The 20,415-nt window shown below is 43.5% G+C and overlaps 1 protein-coding gene across 1 annotated transcript in view; it reads left to right on the forward strand.

The window, feature by feature from the left end:
• The window catches only part of LOC117357210 (TRPM8 channel-associated factor homolog), a 70,475-nt gene that overhangs the window by 22,440 nt on the left and 27,620 nt on the right, over positions 1–20,415 (forward strand). The window contains 3 exon segments of the mRNA XM_033937582.1: positions 1,286–2,283; positions 6,167–6,261; positions 11,569–11,782. Of these exon segments, the coding sequence (XP_033793473.1) occupies positions 1,286–2,283; positions 6,167–6,261; positions 11,569–11,782 (1,307 nt within the window).

Below are 20,415 nucleotides of genomic sequence, written 5' to 3' on the forward strand. Positions count from 1 at the left end.
AGCTTCACTAGCCTGAGAACCTCTGACATCACTTCCTGGCCCCGTGACCCAGAAGTAATTTCAGCAGGAGCCAGGATGGCATGAGCACCAGGCTAGAATAGTTGCTCACACTGGCAAAGCTTTTCAAAAAGCTACGGGGGCAGGCAAAGGAGCGAATGAGCATGGAGTGGGGGGAGGGGAGTGGAGAGATTCCGACACCCAAACAAAGATAGTGTCCAGGGCGATCCACCCCTCGCCTCCCCCTTCCTATGCCACTGGACTTATGGCATGCTTATCACTTGGATGTCTTGTAGCCATAATCGAACATTTACCAAGACATCCTGGACACCATTTAGACGTTCAGAGCTGGACCTGTTTTAAAAGCGAATAAGGACCAAAAAGACACCTGAATTGACCAGATGACCACTAGAAGAATAAAGGCATGACCCTTCCACACTCACCCAGTGGTCACTAACCCCTTTTAACCCCCCTCCCACCCGATCTGAATGAACAGTACATACCTGTCTCTATAACAGCATCACATGGTATGGGAAATCATAGTAGAGCAGCTGACAGGTGTCTGGAGTAGCTTGGTGGGTGGAGTAGTGAACCATAGAGACAGGAACCTAGGCCCATATCCCTCTTTAACCACTAAATTTTTGGTTGAACATGTGAGCCCACCAAAATCCTACTCTACTGCCATATAGGTGGCACCTGCCGCCATAATGGCTATTGGAGTGGAAGACGGGTGGGTACGGTAGATTTTGGGGGAGTTGTGTAGGGCTCACCACACATTATAAGGGGATTATGGTGAGATGTATATCTGGCACCCTTTATGTGAAGTTCACAGCAATGCCCTCTAAGGTGCCCCACTGCTCTGCTTTTATGTCTGTGTGGCCAGTCCATTAAAAATGCTGGCCTCTCCTATATGCAAATGGCTTGCTTTGGACATGTTTCATCTGGATGTCCTATTTTTCAAAAATGGCCAAAAAAGACATCTTGCTAGCTCAAGATGTTTCGCAGGTCATTTTGAACAAAAAATATAGACGTCTTGCAGTTGTGAAAATGACCATTTTCTCCACCTGATTTTTTAAATGTATTTCTCAAGATGTCCAGACACAGACTTACAGGTAGATGTCCTATTGAAAATGGCCCTCCATGGGTTAAATATATTACATTAACAATTTTCAATGATAAGTAGCAACAACTCACATATATTAGTACTAACATGTGTTTGCTGCATGAACATAGGTATCTAAATCTAGTCCTTAATTTGAAAGACTGTTTCTCTCTTGTTTATTTTCAGGCATGGAATTGATACCACCAAAGACCTGAAGATTCTTTTAGATGGAGTGACCAGTTTTAACCAAAAAACAGATAGGTGTCCATCAGCATTGTTTGTTCATGGACCATTAGCTTTCTCCATTGCCATGGATGGTTCTTACCAGTCATTGCTAGCAGCAGCACGTTATGGTAAAGGCCGAGTTGTGGTGGCAAGCCATGAAGGTCAGCTTTCATGTCGTAAGTTTAGGAAGTTTATTCTTAATGCAGTATCCTGGTTGAGCACTGGAAAACAAGGGAAAATAGGCGTTGAGCCCAGCTTTAAGGGTTTCTACAATATACTAATACAGGAGAAGATTGAATGTAAACCTACAGAGCTGGTTCCAAATCTTAGTGTGTATTGTTGTATGTCCTACAGTGCACACGAAGCTGAAAAGATACATGAGTTTGTTGCAGAGGGAGGGGGCTTGCTTATTGGAGGTCATGCCTGGTGGTGGGTCTCGGAGAATAGAGGAAAAAATTCAATCACTGATTATCCAGGAAACATAATTCTCAATAAGTTTGGTATCAGTATCTCAGGGCGCACCATGGATGAAGCCAATGTGAAGCCATTGCATCATGCTGATGAGTCCACTCATTACCATTTCCAAAAGGCACTCTCTCACCTTCAGCAGCATATCGGTAAAGAGGGTCAACCAGGATCCAAACTTTCTTCGTGGATAGGCGTGCTAAGTAAGGACTGCAGAGATCTGCTAAAACTGCCAGATCAAGAATTTCATGCTTTTTCTTCTCTCCGCAAACTGCTGTTACAGATGGTTTCTGGCAGTAGGACACCAACAGTTGGTAAAGCGAATCCTGTCCTTAAGAATTCCATGGAAGGCTTTCTGCTGAGCTTGGGGTCAGAGATCTATAACAACTGCCCATGTGATCAAGAGCCTGCAAGCCCCAAATTGCAAATGAAGCATGTGCCAGCTCTGCCCAATCTCCATTCTACAATTCTTCATATCAACTGCACAAATACAGGTGCTCTATCTTTCTTGATAACTGTAACTAAGTTGCAATGATTCATAGGTTAGTATATGTTTTAATTGTAAAAACAAAGATATGAGTAATAATTTCAGTAGATTCATGACCATTTGCTCAAATTGAATTTAGATGTGCACTTCAGCAAACAATATGTAACCTTGTAGCCATCTGTAAAGTAACTTTCAGGGCTGGCTCAAGACATGGGCCAGATGGGCACTGGCTCAGAGCCCCAAGCTTGAAGGGTGTTGATAGCCCTAATAAATATTTCCATTTTTAATTTGTGGCCCTGCATTCTGAATTCTTCGTTGGTCTATCTGTGTTCTCAGTATGCGACTGAGACCAGGTATTCTATTAGCATGAAAACTCTATGTAGGGATGTTTAATAATCTGATGTAGATGTATTGATGCTCTAGATCCGTCTTTGAAATGTTGCTGCTAACCTTTAGCAACAGGCGTGCAGTACTACTGCTGGGGTTCCAAGCTGACATATAAAGACTTTTTTATTTTATTTATTGGGATTTATTAACTGCCTTTATGTAGTGATTCACCCCAGGTGGTGATTTCTGTGGCAGCTCAAATCCCTTAGCAGCACCATTTTGAAAAAGGTAGCCACGAGGCCAAGAACAGGTAGGGATCAATCCTTTTCTCCTTCGAACAGAGGAGATTGAGAATGATCGAAACATTCAAGGTACTGAAGGGGATAGACTTAGTCGATAAGGACAGGTTGTTCACCCTCTCCAACTTAGGGAGAACAAGAGGGCACTCTCTAAAGTTGAAAGGGGATAGATTCCGTACAAACGTAAGGAAGTTCTTCTTCACCCAGAGAGTGGTAGAAAGCTGGAACGCTCTTCCAGAGGCTGTTATAGGGGAAAACACCCTCCAAAGATTCAAGACAAAGTTAGACAAGTTTCTGCTGAACAAGAACGTGTGCTGGTAGGCAGTGTTCCCTCTAAGCGGGCGGGTGTTGTGAGCAAACTTTTTTCACTGTGAGCTAAAAATATCGGGCGCCAGCAAGTTATGAGCCAAATAAATATGTTGCTTTCTACCACAGAACTTCCTTACGTTTGTATGGAATCTATCCCCTTTCAACTTTAGAGAGTGCCCTCTCGTTCTCCCTGCCTTAGCTACTAAGTCTATTCCCTTCAGTACCTTGAATGTTTCTATCATGTCCCCTCTCAATCTCCTCTGCTCAAGGGAGAAGAGGCCCAGTTTCTCTAATCTTTCGCTGTACGGCAACTCCTCCAGCCCCTTAACCATTTTAGTTGCTCTTCTCTGGATCCTTTCGAGTAGTACCGTGTCCTTCTTAAAGTACCAGTGCTGGACGCAGTACTCCAGGTGAGGGCGTACCATGGCCCGGTACAGCAGCATGATAACCTTCTCTGTCTCTTCAGTCCAGCATCTGCCCCTTCCATTCACTGTCTGTCTTTCCCTGCCATCTCTCCTCCTGCCCCCCCCCCACCCCCCCAATTTGGTCTAGCATCCATCATCTTCCTTCTGTTCCCCTCATGGTCTGGCATCTCTATCCTTCCCTCCCCCCTGTGGTTTTTAGCATATCTCTCTTCTCATTTCCTCACTCAGATCTGATCATTCTCTGCTCTCTCTTCCCTTTTCTTCTCTGGTCTTCCTTCTCTATTTTCTGCCTCCATCTAAATTAAATTCTTTCTTACTATTTAGTCCCGTTTCCCTCTTTTCACTGTGTCTACACACAGCTTGTCACCCCTTTCCCTCACCCCTCCATTATCTTACTATTTTCTTCCCCCTTTATTTATCTCCTCCTTCCATCCAGTATGTGTTCTTTCCCCACTTCCATTCAGCATCTGCTCTCCCTTCTCAACTGACATCCATCTGCCTTCTGCTCTCTGTCCCTTCTTCTCACTTCCATCATCTGTCCCCTTCTCTCTCTCTCTCATCTCCTCCATTCCATCATCTGCCCCTTCTCTCTCTCTCTCTCTCTCCCCCCCCCCAACTTCCATCATCTGCCCCCCTTCCCCTCACCTTTGTGGGTCACTTTCTTTCCCCTGAGGGTGGCTCATGTCACAGGGGAAGCTTTGGCCGAGCAGAACCGCTTGATTGACAGTGGAACTTACTTGATTGATGTCGATGCTGGGGCCCGTTGCCGTTTGAAGGAAAAAAAAAAAGGTGGAAAAAAGGAACCTGTAAAGGCGAGAGGAAGGGAAACCTCCAGGACAGCTGCTTTTTGCCCTCCTTCAGCGGCCCAAGAGTTCAGACCAGCAGCGGCAGCTCTGTATGCTTTTAACTTCGGCACAGAGCTGCCCCTAATCAATAGTTTAGCGCGGTTTCATGAGGCAGCCTCGGGGCCTTTGATAGCCGGCCCGCTTCGATGATGCGATGTGGGCCGGCCTAGCAAAGGCCCCGAGGCTGCCTTATGAAACCGCGCTAAACTATTGATTAGGGGCAGCTCTGTGCCGAAGTTAAAAGCATACACAGCTGCCGCTGCTGGTCTGGAGGTGCGGAGACAAGGCAGGAGGCAAACGCGGTGGAAGGCAGGAGTCCCGGCGAAGGCAGGAGTCCCGGCACAGCGACTGCAACAGGAAGTTGCAAGTCAGCTGACGCCGGCCTTTCGTTGCGGCGGGGACCGAATCCTTCGCGGACCGGCAAGATTTTGTTTGCGGACCGGTGGTTGAAGAACTGTGCTCTACACTGTGTGCGCTGTGACGAGAAACTTGTGCGCTGCGAGGTAATATTTTGAGCGCCAGCGCACCCCAGCGCAGCTTAGCGGGAACACAGCGCTAGTCTCAGTTAGGGTGCTAATCTTAGACCAGAGGGCCGCCGCGTAAGCGGACTGCTGGGCATGATGGACCACTGGTCTGACTCAGCAGTGGAAATTCTTATGTTCTTATGTTTTTCTCTTAATCAGTGGTCTCAAACTCGTGGCCTGCCAGGTACTGTTTTGAGGCCCTCGGTATGTTTATCATAATCACAATAGTACAATAAAACAGTTTCTCGATCATATGTCTCTTTAGCTATAAATTACAATATTATTATTAAGACTTAGCCAAAAGGAAAGATTTATAAACTATAAAGAGTTTTACCTCATGCAAAGTTGTCATTTCTTTAATAAGACATTAACTATTTTTTTCTGAGGCCCTTCAAATACCTACAAATCCAAAATGTGGCCCTGCAAAGGGTTTGAGTTTGAGACCATTGCTCTAGAGTGAGTCAAGGTTATGCAGGTAGACTAACTGGCTAGAACAGAGCTGATATGGTGGGATACTGAGGCGCTGGGGGGGGGGGGGGGGATGTGGGAAGGTGCTAAAGCATAAGTAGGTTCAGGGTTTCAAGTCCCTTGAGCTAGCCCTGATAAATACTAAGATCAGGGGTGTCAAAGTCCCTTCTCGAAGGCCACAATCCAGTCGGGTTTTCAGGATTTCATGAGATCTATTAGCATACAATAAAAGCAATGCATGTAAATAGATCTCATGCATATTCATTGGGGAAATCCTGAAAACCCGACTGGATTGCGGCCTTTGAGGAGGGACTTTGACACCCCTGCTATAGATGGTAGCACATTTTTTGAGTAACTTGGCTAATGAGAATGTGAGTATAAAGAAAGAGAATTTAACAATTTCATCATTATTGTCACTATTAAAGACACCAGTTGGGCCTGGGTCAGACAGTGCAACATTAATGGTATAGCTTGCCATAAACAGAAGGTAGGAAAATGGGTTCCTTTACTGTGACAGATGAGATTAATGCATTAATATACATTAATATGCATTAATTTACAAATATATTCAATCATATTGATTCAGTCAATTGTCTGGTGGGTGCGATGGATTTTTTGGTGACGGATAAATCTGAACACGGTGTCGCATATTCTTAAAGATAGCCTAGTAATGACCTATGTGTTTATTTGCAGGCCCTTTCATTTGGAAAAGCACAGGGCTTTATGTTTCACCAAATACCACTGCAGTAATGACTTTCCATCCATCTGTAGCTGAAAAAGGCCTCGAGGTGATTATTTCAAAATTGCACTTTTCACTTTTTCTAGTGGAGTATGACCCCTGTGCTAGGATATACTGAATGGGGGTTATTTTATGAATGTGTTTTCATATGTAAGTAAGTAAAAAAAAAATTCTTATAAAATGACCTTATGGGATTCATTATCAAAAAAGCATCCAAAAGATGGCATAATCCAGCACTTTGACTTCTTACTAGTCAAAACGTCCAAGTGGGCATTTTCAAAACTGACTTTCTAGACGTCTTTCTGGTTGTTTTGTTTCCTGCACTTCTAAATCATAAGGGAGCATGCTAGAGGTGTATTTTTGGTGGGATTAGGGCAGCTTTAGCATTTGGATGTTTTGCGGTGATAATCATTTTACAAAACGTCCAGGGCACAATTTAAAATGAATAAGGGCCAAATAGGTATCCAAATTGACCAGATGCCCACACACTAGAGAATAATACGGAGACAAAGATTTCCTTGTCCCCGTAGGAACTCAATTTCCCTATCCTATCCATGTGGGTTTTATCGCCATCCCTGTCCCGACCTCATTCCTGTAAGCTCTGCCATAACTGCACAAGCCTCAGACACTTATGATTTTAAAATGTTTGAGGCTTGTGCAGATGAGGACAGAACTTGCAAGAATGGGGCAAGGACAGGAAAAGAACTCGCCGGGATGGAAAAATGAGTTCCCGAAGGGACAGGGAAAAATTTGTCCCTGTGCCATTCTCTACCACACAATTCCCCCAGTGATCACTGACCCCTTCCCACCCCCTATCCCCACCCCCAAATGTATGCATGAAACAGTACATATCTGTCTCTATGACAGCTTCGGATACTATGGCCGGTCCTGGTAGAGCTGCAAGCAGGTCTCTGGAGTAGCCTGGTGGGCAGAGAAGGAAACCCAGGCCCATATGCCACCCTAACTAGTACACTTGTGGTGGAACGTGTGAGACTAGCAAAATCAGCACTGTACTGCCATATAGGTGAAATCTGTGGGCATAAAGACTATGCGGGTCATAGACAGGTGGATACAGTAGGTTTTTGGGAGTTTTAGAGGGCTTACCATAGAATGTATGGTGAAATGTGTGGCTGGCACCCTTAATCTGAAATTCATAGCAGTGCCCCCAGGAGTGTTCCACTGCTTTGATGGCATGTCTGTATAGCTAGTCCATTAAAAATGCTGGCCCCTACTACACACAAATGGCTTTTTTTGGATGTTTTTATTTTGATAATAGCATTTAAAATAATAGATGTCTAGCTGGACAAATGGCTAGCTGTACTATTTTCAGAAAAACAAAACAAAACATAGACGTCTTGCAGATTCAAAAATGGACATTTTCTCCCTTCAACCTTTGGACGTTCTTCTCAAAACGTCCAAAGTCGGACTTAGATAACCTATCGAAGCATCCCTTCCTCATGAAAATATACACGGTGATTAGAAAATGCTTGTTATCACGTGACCTAATAGAAGTTGTCTTCAGAGGCATGAAGTATGAATGTAGGTTATAAAATACTCACCTGTGCATTAATATCAGATTCCTGAGCAGGTGCAAAGTGTATGTGGTTACATTTTAGCCATGATTTCGGCAGGTTTCAAGGGGCTATTTTATAGACACATTGGAGTCAACATTCAGTGTCACTGAATATCAGCTCTGACTGGCCCATAAAAAGTAGGTTGGTTAGGGGTGGGCCATAGGGCAGTGCTGGGGCTTATGTGAGTACCAGTGTTAGGGGTTCGCATATGATAAGTGGGTGAATTTAGTACCTTGAGCTGCCGCGAGAAGTCAGGGCAGCCATTTTGAAAGGCCAACGCAAGGGGTGCAGGAGTAATGGGCTGCAATCTTGCTCCTGAAGACCCTTATTGGACAACCATAAGCTCCGGCAGCTTGCCTGCCCAGACTTAGCCCCTGATATTCAGTGCCGATGCCTGGATATGGCTCGGAACTGAATACTGGGGGCTAAATCAGCCGATGATGGTAAATATAAAAAAAAAAAAACAATACCCCCGACTGCTGCTGGCTGAATATCAGGAGATTAGATCCCAGTCCAGAGAAATTTCTGACTCCTAGATGTTAATGGGTAGCTCACTTCATTGGTTAAACAAACCTTGCCATAAAAATATAATCTGATAGAATCCTTTAAACAGACATTATTTTTAATAATTAGCCTCAAAAACTTCCATAGGAACAGACCGTTCTCAAAAAATATAAAAAATGGTTAACTTAGCTGAATTATTGGATCCCACTGATGGTCGCCAGTATTTTATTATTGTGCCCAGCAGCCCGCATGAGCGGGCTGCTGGGTACGATGGACCCCAGGTCTGACCCAGCAGAGGCATTGCTTATGTTCTTAAATTGTATTAAGGACAACAGTACAACTTAACCCTATTCCCAAATCCAGACCCTAAATAAATGTCGCATGAAGGGATTTCTCCGTGTCAGTTTTGATCATTTATATCTGCTGTGTGTATTGTGTGTATATGAAAAATGAAAGGAACAGCTTGACAGGGAAGGGGAGACAGGGTGTAGAGCCTAGTATATATTAGTACACAATTTGGATCCGAATATTTTTTTTTCTGATTTTCCTACTCTAAATCTAGAGTGCGTCTTATGGTCTGGAGCGAAAAATACGGTATTTGCGTTAGTTTTCAAGGACCAATCATGTGAAAGAATGATGGTTGTCTGGGCAATTGTTATCCTTGCGCACACAGATGCTCATAACATTGACAGTCTCTTGTGGACGTGACGTACATGTCATCTATTCTAGCGTATACTTATGAAGGGGAATTTTTAAAAATAAAGTTAAAGTCTGGAATCTCTTGTGGCACACCTGGAATTTCTTCGGGGTACACCACTGTGCCGTGGTTTGAGAGACAATGCTCTGATAAAACCACAAAAACAAAATACTTACCTGTAATGCTTCATTGATGCAAACACCACAATAGTGTTCTTGTACTGCTATAACAGCACCCCTTAACCCCCGATTAGCAGTAGCAGTAGTAGTTATGTTTCTGTAAATTGCTTCACCTCACACCAAATAGTTGAATGTGCTGCTGGCTGAAGAGCTCTGGCGTTTGTATTAGCAGTTCATTGCAGATGCTTTTATGGCTTTATTAGAGTTTCTTTAAGATAATATTATTTGAAATATTTATTTATGCACTGTGCAGCAAATATTATTTGTCACGTGCACTTAGAGGTAACCCTTTGAAGAAGGAAATCGTATCACCTGACAAACAGCTGCAAATATAAGGGTCATGCAGGGTGACAGCTTGCGCTGAGGACATCCTCTATCACAATTTATTAGATCATTAGCTGATTATTTCATTGGATTGGTGATCTACATTTAGCATCTTATTCTGCCCAGATTCTGTATTGGCGTGCACAGCTGGTTTGCGCACGCAACCTGTTTAACAAGCTAATCAGCGCCAATAAGTGGCACTTAACAAGTAATAATTAGCACTAATTATTCTATACAGTGGTGTGCGTAACTTCTAGTGTGGGGCTCTCAAAAGAGGGTGTGGCCAGGGGAGGAGCATTGGCGGATAATGAGCGTTCCTAAAAGTTAGGCGCTCTGTAACAGAATACATTCGATCTGCGCACAACTTAGGCACAGGTATTCAGGCCTGGTTTTCATTGGCCTATATGGGTGCGCCTAAATGTTAGTCATGTGTATGGTGTGACCAGTCAGACACGATGCCTGCCATGGTCCCAGATAAGCTGGGGGAAAAAGTAAAAGCAAAATCCCGGAAGGAAAAACCCAGGATCTCCCAGAGGTATATTGTGGGAGATAATGCCAGTGACCACCAGGAGGAGCCAGTTTTATCTGAGGAAGAAGGGAGTGAGTTTTATCCTAGTCACCACCAGGGGAGCTCAAGAGGCCCCTGGACTTCTGCTGACACAATCAGAACAGGGCACGCCCCTAGGGTAGATAAGCCAGCAGTGGCATTCAAACCAGCAAGCCGGTTAGGGAGGAAGTTTGGGTCTTGCCTCCCTAGGGATCCACCTGGGTCAAACAAGGACAGCAGACCTATACCGATGGAATGGACTGAGGCTGAACAAGCAGAAGACTTACCACTTCTGAGCGAGGAGCCTATGGACTTCCAAGAAGCTTGTACTGGCTATGAATCCAGTTATCCTGAAGCAATGCAGGTGGACTTGGCTTCAAGCCACAAACAGTGAGTGTGGTTCTTTTGGAACTGTTTGTGTGCTGTTTTTTTTTTTTTCTTGAATGTTGTTTTGGAAGGAAGCTAGGAGTGTGTGGGGAGAGGTTTTGCTTCCACCTTGGGAGGGATTTCTGAAAGCCTAACTGTAGGCCTTTATTTTGGCAAAACCTGTTGCACTCTCCTGTTCCTGGCAGACATATACGGTTGCCAGAGGCTTTCCTTTATTTTTCTTTAATGGCTGGGAATTAAAGGAAACAAAACTGCTGAACTTTATTTTGAGTTGTGGACTCAAGAGCAATTAGGACTTAAGGAGCAGTAAAAGAAAGTTTGGACTTTACTGTGGACTGTTTGATGTTCCTGCCTGTTTATTTTGGCAAGTTTTTTTTTTTTTCTTTTCCTTAAGGCTGTGAGAAATCCTGACTAGTGTTACAAGGTATGAAGAAATACTTACCAGCCTTAAGACTTAAGTAAAAAGAACTGTGTGCTGACCAACCTTAATTGTGAGGACCTTATTTGTGTTTGATTTAAGCTTCATTGCTTCTAAAAATCCGGTCCTGCAGGGTGACTCCATGCCGGGTCACACGCCAGTGCATTGTTTGTTGTAGCCACCAGGATTTCTACGGAGCCCTGTTCTGGGCTATAGTGGTGGCCACAATGGGTACTAAGCATGATACTTGTATAGAATTGCGCTAAGCGCCATTCTGACCGGTGTCAATTTTTTAGGCACCATTTATAGAATTTGGAGGATAGTATACGACGGTCTAATTAAAGTTCTTTCGAAAGCTTCAAACTAGAGAATGACACATGGACAATTTTTTCCCCGTCTCTGCATGAACTCATTTTCCCGGCCCGGCCCTATTCCTGCATGTTCTGTCCTCATCTTCACAAGCCCCAAACCTTTTAAAATCATAAATGTTCAAGGCTTGTGTGGTTAAGGCAGAGCTTACAGGAATGGAGCAGGGACAGGGATGGCGACAAAACTCATGAGGACAGGACGGGAGAAATGAGTTCATGCGGGGACGGAGACAAATTTGTCTCCATGTCATTCTCTAATTCAAACTTCTGAAATTACTATATTACATTTGTGTTCATGAAATCTGAAAATTTTATGTTTGCTCAACTTGACAGCTAAGCAGAAATGTTTACCTTTCAGGTACAGATTGGCTGTCATTCTGATGACCTCAGCGATGCTCAGAAGTTCATTCGTGCCCCTGTGGTTATACGAAGATTTCCTGTGAAGCAGGATAAGATGGTTATCTCAAATATGTGGGGAGGTCTTCTGTACATTATAGTACATACTAATTGCAAACTTGGCAAAATCACCATAACAGTAGAGGGCGCAGTACAAGCTCCTTATTTTGTACATGGTATGTGTAATATTCATATGATTAGCTACTATCAGAGGTAGTTCAAGGAGCTCTTGAAGTCTTTTCCTGCTATTATTAATTTATGAGTGATATTGGAAGAAAGAAATATATGTCATCACTCATTTGTAGAAGTTGTGAAATTGCAGCTTCCAAGTGGAATTGCCAGCACTTCCAATCAGAAGCTGCCAAATTCATGCTGCTGATTGGTCACATGGCTGCCCCTGTTGTGTGTTCCAGAGAGCTTACGATCTAATTTTGGACCTGAAGGAATGGAGGGTTACGCGACTTGTCCAAGATCAAAAAGAAGTAGCAATAAAATTTGAACCTGGCTTAGCTCGAAACCACTAGGCCATTATCGGCCAAATATGGAAAGCTGGGTAATTATAGACTATTACAATGGGTGGTTGCTATTATCTAGTAGAGTAAGGGCTTAAAAGGGCCATTATGCGGTCATTAGTCAGAGGGGTTGCCAGGGATTTTCCAATGTGCAGAATTTATCCCACCTTGTTATTGCCTTTTTGGGTGGGGGCAAAATTAGCCTGTGCTGTTTTTAATCAATTCAATTGGCCTATTGAGTATATCATAGCATTGAAACTTCTATTGGCAATATTAAACTTGGTGTGATGGTAGTCAGATAATGGAATTGAGTGTGTGATTATTGCATTTGATCTTTTGGCTGCGTTATGGCATTATGTCTCTTGCAAAATCCAATATAAAAGATAATGAAAACTAATGTCACAGCTATATTTTAATTGTTACCAAGCCAGGCTGTTTTATAGATGACATCTTTTTGCTGTGGAATGATACATTGGATGGTTTAAAGTCATTTGTGGATTATTTGAATATGTGCCACCCTACTATTAAATCTCATGCTGCTACTACTACTATAATTTTTTCTGGATGTTACAGTTATAAGGGAAGATCAACAATTCCATACCACAGTTTATGCTACACCTACCAATAGAAATGCTTTGCTTGATTATTCTACTATGCACCCAGCTCAACTGAAGAACAGTCTGCCTGTATCTCAGTTTCATTTTTAAAAATATTTTTATTTAAATTTAACATAAGAAATGTACAAAATAAATTAAAATAAAGGATATTTTACAATTAAAATGTTACTTACATTCAAATCATAGATGCAATGAGGACTAAAAGTATCTATGTTATTTAACCAATATACGAATGAAGTCATTTATTCACAGATGATTATAAATACTCCCACGTAGACCAGGATTTAGATCAATTTTACTTATTAAAAAAAACATTAAAATTATTTGTATAATATACTATTCTCAATAATACCAGTTGAATTGTATCTATAAATCAAGTTAAAGAAGAAATAGTTGCTATCAGTGACCATATTTTATTAGATTTGAAACTTTTATTAGTAAGGGAATTGGCTTTACACTCATTTATGAATCATCATAATCGTTGCCCACCAGAATGATATGTTTAATAATAGAGCTGATTTCCAATGCGAAAGAATCATTTGTATAGTGACAGCAATTAATGTATCAAGTAATTTAGAATGCCATTTATTCAAGTCCTCAGGCAAAGCAAGAGACCTAAAGAGAACAATGTCAAACAATAATTGAGAAGAAATGGGTAATATAGTACCTATGATTTTCCAAACTGATTTTCAAAATGGTTGAACAATTGGGCAATCATAAATCATATGCTTCAGGTCACCTAAATTAACCTTATAGTTGCCAACATTTGTTAGAATCTAATAAATTAGCTCTGTGTAATTTATTAGGGGTCCAATATGCTTTATTAAATAGAAAGTATAGTGATTGCATTAGACTAGTAGATAATGTGGGGAGTTGTGAATGCTTTAAGAAAATAAAACCATTGCTCTTCAGAGCCAGACCAGGTGGTGTAGGAATGCCACATAGGAAACATACACACGCAGTCTTAGAGTCGGGATGGAGGCGCTGCCAGGGGCTAGCTCCAAGTCCCTTTTTATTATGTTTCTAAGCTAATGACATCATAGTAACTCCCTCGTCTACACATCTCATGATTGGTGGGTACAAAGGTACATGCTTTTACATTGGTAGATACAAAGAAAGGTACATGCTTTTATCTAGTGATCACCCTCCCTTTACCTTGTGCTTTTACCTCGTGATCACCCTACAACTCAGCACTTAGACAAGGGCCTGATTAACATGTGGACAGAGCCTGAGTCTTTGCACGTATGCAGTGCCACTGCAATGCCTGTCAGCTGATGTCCTTTCCAAATAAGGACAGCTCAAATAAGATAAGCATGTGACAGTCCAAAGGTTATAATGCATGCTCCTTAAGCTCTCTTGATTAGCCTTAAACTCAGGGCCTGCTCAGGCAAAGTCTGATTATTGCCCATATAAGGAATAAGGGTAAACTTGTGTCAGGTTAATATGTGACAAAGGTCTTGTGACAAGATGCTAGCATTTTCCTTTATTTAGAATGGCTGCATGGCAAGAAGGGAAAGGGAATGGGAATAATTCATAATTCTTTCACAAGGGCTCAGATCCTCACACAAGGCCTAGATCCGTACACAGGGCCTAGATCAGTGTGCTGGTCTGGCCTGGTTCAGAACTACCTGTGTGCTGACCTTGCCTGTGTTCTGATGCCCTGGATCAGAACTTATCAGACCTCCATCCCTACAAGGTGGATTCAGATGTCCACATATGTTTCGTACATGTATTTTGGGATAAAGATGATGAGATAAAAAACTTGTAATAGAGTGAGGTTGTATGACCATGTGTAACTCCTAATTGACAGAATTCCAAAAACTTTGAAATTAAAGGAGTTTTAGGACTTAAAGGCCATTCCAATTTCTTTAAACAATGATGCAATTGAAAACATCTATAAAATTCAGGAGACCAAATTTAGCTTGTAATTGTTGGAAGGTCAGTAAAAATTTATTTTCTATAAGTTGGTTGATATACCAAATGTCCTTTTCCATCCATGAAGACCAATGTAATGGCTCTCCTCCAACAATGATATTTGAATTATGCCAAATAGGAGTGTAAAGAGAATGTTTATAGCAAGATAGTTCAGGAGGAGCTTTTTGAATGAACATAAGAGCATAAGAACGTAAGAGTTGCTGCTGCTTGTTCAGACCAGTGGTCCATCATGCCAAGCAGTCTGCTCACGCGGCGGCCCTTTTAGTCAAAGACCACCGTCCTAACTGAGACTAGTCCTACCAGCGTACATCCTTGTTCAGTAGGATCTTGTCTAACTTAATCTTAAATCCCTGGAGGGTGTTTTCCCTTATGACAGCCTCCGGGAGAGTGTTCCAGTTTTCCACCACTCTCTGGGTGAAGAAGAACTTCCTTACATTTGTACGGAATCTATCCCCTTTCAACTTTAAAGAGTGCCCTCTCGTTCTCCCAACCAATCGCTATATAAAATCAGTGAGTAAACGGCGCAGGAACAATAAGCCACAATGGTTCTCTGCGGAGATCTCGGACCTCATAAAAGAGAATAAAAAAGCGTTCATCTCCTACAAACATACAGGATCTCAGGACTCTAGAGAAGTCTATTTGACTAGGGCAAGAGCCGTCAAAACAGCAGTTAGAGAGGCCAAAATCCGAATGGAGGAAACTTTAGCAAAGAACATCAAGAAGGGCGATAAATCCTTCTTCAGGTACATTAGCGACAGAAACCGCAGCACAAGCGGGATAGTACGCCTTAAGAAACCAGATGGGACCTATGTAGAAACAGATTCGGATAAAGCTGAACTGTTAAACGAATACTTCTGTTCGGTCTTCACCCGTGAGGCGCCAGGTTCCGGCCCTCAACTACAAAAAAAGGATGGCTCAGTAGACCCGTTTAGTACCTTCAAGTTCACAACAAGCAGTGTCTACTGTGAGTTGTCAAAACTCAAGGTAAACAAAGCAATGGGGCCAGACAACCTACACCCCAGGGTGCTCAGGGAGTTAAGGGATGTCCTGGCGGAACCACTATCCACGCTCTTCAATCTCTCCCTTAGTACAGGTAGAGTCCCGTTGGACTGGAAAACGGCTAACATCATTCCACTCCACAAAAAAGGTTGCAGGACAGAGGCTGAGAACTACAGACCAGTGAGTCTCACATCAACAGTGAGCAAACTAATGGAAACTCTAATCAAACACCAATTAGATAAGATCCTGGATGAGGAGAATCTGCGGGATCCACGCCAGCATGGATTTACCAAGGGGAAATCATGCCAATCCAACTTGATCAGCTTCTTTGACTGGGTGACGGGGAAGCTCGATGTTGGAGAGTCCTTGGACATTGTATACTTGGACTTCAGCAAAGCATTTGATAGTGTCCCTCACCGCAGGTTGTTGTGCAAAATGAGTTCTATGGGATTAGGTGACACTTTGACTAAATGGATTGGGGCCTGGCTTGGTGGGAGGCTTCAGAGGGTGGTGGTGAATGGCACCCTCTCCGTAATGACGGCAGTGATCAGCGGAGTGCCGCAGGGCTCGGTCTTGGGCCCGATCCTTTTCAATATCTTTATAAGGGACTTGACTGAGGGGCTTCGCGGTAAAATAATGTTATTCGCCGATGACGCCAAACTGTGCAACATAACAAGCAAGAGCACAACGGACAATATGAAACACGACCTACTCCTATTGGAGCAATGGTCTAGGACCTGGCAACTGAGTTTCAATGCCAAGAAATGCAAAGTCATGCACCTTGGCAGTCAAAATCCACGCGAGACTTACACCCTAAATGGCGAGATCCTAGCAAGGACTGTTGCGGAACGGGACTTGGGGGTAATCATCAGTGAAGACATGAAGACTGCCAATCAAGTGGAACGGGCTTCATCAAAGGCTAGGCAGATCATAGGATGTATACGTAGGAGTTTCGTCAGCCGCAAGCCTGAAGTCATTATGCCGTTGTATAGATCCATGGTGAGGCCCCATCTGGAATACTGCGTACAATTCTGGAGGCCTCATTACTGCAAGGATGTACTGAGGCTTGAGTCAGTCCAGTGAATGGCCACCCGGATGGTCTCGGGACTCAAGGATCTCCCGTACGAGGAACGGCTGGATAAGTTGCGGCTATACTCACTCGAGGAACTCAGAGAGAGGGGAGACATGATCGAGACGTTCAAATACCTCACGGGCCGTATCGAGGTAGAAGAAGATATCTTCTTTTTCAAAGGTCCGACGGCGACAAGAGGACATCCATGGAAAATCAGGGGCGGGAAATTGCACGGCGATACCAGGAAATACTTTTTCACCGAAAGAGTGGTTGATCGCTGGAATAGACTTCCACTTCAGGTGATCGAGGCAAGCAGCGTGCCTGATTTTAAGAAGAAATGGGATCATCACGTGGGATCTCTGCACAGGGGAGGGTCATTAGGGTGGGCAGACTAGATGGGCCGCGGCCCTTATCTGCCGTCTTTTTCTATGTTTCTATGTTTCTACCTTAGAGAGGGTGAACAACCTGTCCTTATCTATTAAGTCTATTCCCCTCAGTAACTTGAATGTTTCGATCATGTCCCCTCTCAATCTCCTCTGTTCGAGGGAGAAGCCCAATTTCTCTAATCTTTCACTGTACGGCAGCTCCTCCAACCCTTTAACCATCTTAGTCGCTCTTCTCTGGACCCTCTCGAGTAGTACTGTGTCTTTCTTCATGTACAGCGACCAGTGCTGTACGCAGTACTCCAGGTGAGGACGCACCATGGCCTGGTACAGCAGCATTATAACCTTTTCTGATCTGTTCATGATCCCCTTCTTTATCATTCCTAGCATTCTGTTCGCTGCCGCCGCACATTGTGTAGACGGTTTCATCGACTTGTCTATCAGAACTCCCTCTGCTGCTGTCTCCTACTTTCCCCTCTCCTGCTTGCCTGTCCATGCTCTTGATTTACTCCACTCATTGGCCCCTCCCCTTTTAAGGGGGAGCTTCGTTGGTTGACGTCGCCGATTCCCCCTGTAGTCTCCTGCCTCTGCTTCCCTCTTTCATTTTTTTTCTTTGCTTTTTGCTTCCCTCTCCCTCTGCTGCTGTCTCCTACTTTCCCCTCTCTTGTGTAGCATGGTTTGTAAATATAATAGTATCATATAATGATAGATGCTTAATGTTATTTTGGAAGGGAATACATTTCAGTGGGATTGGTGAAGTTAAGTATGCTTCATTAGTATATCATGTAGGTAAAGCTACTAAGGACTGAGGATGGTCAATCATCCATAGAGTGCCATATCTTAAAAACATTGCCAAATGATATTTATAAAAATCTAGAAATCCCAGACCTCTATTTATTTTTGGTAATTTTAGTGTAGAGAGAGCAATAAGTGGAGGCTTATTTCGCCAAATGAATTTGGACAGAATGGTTTCCAAATCTTTATAAAAAGGACCGATTAGCCATTCTGGGAAGCATTCCCAAGACATAGTTAATTATAGGGGCTATAGTCATCTTCACAGTTTCTATTCTGCCCCACCAAGATAGATGATACGGAGACCACCTAGAAGTCAATGTTGTAATTTTAGATTGGAGAGATTTCAAATTTAAAGACATAAGAATATCCCTATGTTTATGGAATAAAATGCCCAAATATTTTAACTGATCAGGACACCATTTTATATTAGCAGGGCCTAAATCATAGAAACATAGAATATGACGGCAGAAAAGGGCTATAGCCCATCAAGTCTGCCCACGCTAATGACCCACCCCCAGACTTCACCCCGCTAGAGATCCCACATGCATATCCCATATCTTTTTAAAATTGAGCACGCTGCTGGCATTAATCACCTGCAGTGGAAGTTCATTCTAATGATCGACCACCCTTTCGGTGAAGAAATACTTCCTGGCATCACCATGAAATTGCCCACCTTTGATTTTCAGCGGATGACCTCTTGTGGTTGAAGGTCCTTTAAGAAAGAAGATATTGTCTTCCACCTCGATGCGGCCCGTGATATATTTAAATGTCTCAATCATGTCCCCCCTCTCTCTACGTTCCTCATAGAAACATAGAAATAGACGGCAGATAAGGGCCACGGCCCATCAAGTCTGCCCACTCCAGTGACCCTCCCTATCTATCTTTGCGGATAGATCCCACATGTCTATCCCATCTGGCCTTAAAATCGAGTATAGCTGCAGTTTATTCAGTCTTTCCTCATATGGGAGGTTCTTGAGTCTCGAGACCATCCTGGTGGTCATTCGTTGAACCGACTCGATTCTCCGCACATCTTTTTGATAATGTGGTCTCCAGAATTGAACACAATATTCAAGATGAGGTCTCACCATGGATCTGTACAGGGACTCCAGGCCTCCGGCTGACGAAACCTCTACGGATGCATCCCACCATTTGTCTAGTCTTGGATGCAGCTTTCTCCACCTGATTGGCAGTTTTCATGTCTTCACTAATGATCACTCCCAAATCACGTTCTGCCTTAGTCCTAGCTAAGGTCTCACCATTTAGAGTATAAGTTCTGCACGGGTTTCTGCTGCCAAGGTGCATGACTACATTTTTTAGCATTGAAGCCTAGCTGCTAAGTCGAGGACCAGTGTTCCAATAAGAGCAGGTCCTGCTCCATACTGTCGGGCAAAGCGCTGTTATCTACTATGTTGCATAGTTTGGCGGCGGCGGCGAATAATGTTATTTTACCTTGAAGCCCTTGAGTCAGGTCTCTTATGTATATGTTGAAAAGGATCGGTCCCAAGGAATTTAGGATGAGTACGAAGGACTACCTTATCATGATGAAAGACCATGCAAGGAGGATCCGCAACCAATGCTTGCAACTCACTAACTCGGCGAGCCGAAGTGAGGGCAATTAAGAAAACAGCTTTCCAAGAGAGGTACTTGAGGTGAGCCTGGTCAATAGGTTCAAAAGGAGGTTTCATCAGTTGAGCCAGAACAACATTAAGGTCCCAAACCACAGGAGGCGGTTTAAGAGGTGGATGCAGATTAAAAAGCCCTTTCATAAAGCTGGAAACCATGGGATGCGCAGAAAGAGGTTTCCCATCCAGGGGCTGATGAAAAGCAGCAATAGCACTGAGATGGACTCGAATAGATGTAGATTGAAGGCCCGATTGGGACAAGTGAAGTAAATAGTCCAAAACCGACGGTAAAGAGGAAGACATCGGATGAAGCTGACGAGAGGAACACCAAGCAGAGAATCTAGTCCACTTCTGGCCGTAACACTGACGAGTGGACGGCTTCCTGGAAGCAAGAAAAACATCTTGAACAGACCGAGAAAATTGAGAAGTGTCTGTTAGGTAGAAAGGTACCAAGCTGTCAAGTGAAGAGACTGCAGATTGGGATGAAGCAAAGACCCTGAACTCTGAGTGAGCAGAGACGGAAAAACTGGTAGAAGTAGAGGCTCCCTGATGCTGAGTTGAAGTAGAAGGGAGTACCATGGTTGTCTGGGCCACCGAGGAGCTATCAGAATCATAGTGGCATGCTCCGACTTCAGCTTGACAAGAGTCTTGAGAATCAGAGGAAACGGAAGGAAAGCATAAAGAAATTGATTCCTCCAGTCCAGAAGGAAGGCATCCGCCTCGAGACGACGAGGCGAGAAAAGGCGGGAGCAAAACAGAGGCAGTTTGAAGTTGCTGGGCGACGCAAACAGGTCTATCTGAGGGGTCCCCCAGCGAACAAACACCTGACGAAGCGTGGGGGAATTGATCGTCCATTCGTGAGGCTGCAGGATAC

Source organism: Geotrypetes seraphini, chromosome 3, assembly GCF_902459505.1.
Source record: "Geotrypetes seraphini chromosome 3, aGeoSer1.1, whole genome shotgun sequence".
Taxonomy (NCBI): Eukaryota; Metazoa; Chordata; class Amphibia; order Gymnophiona; family Dermophiidae; genus Geotrypetes; species Geotrypetes seraphini.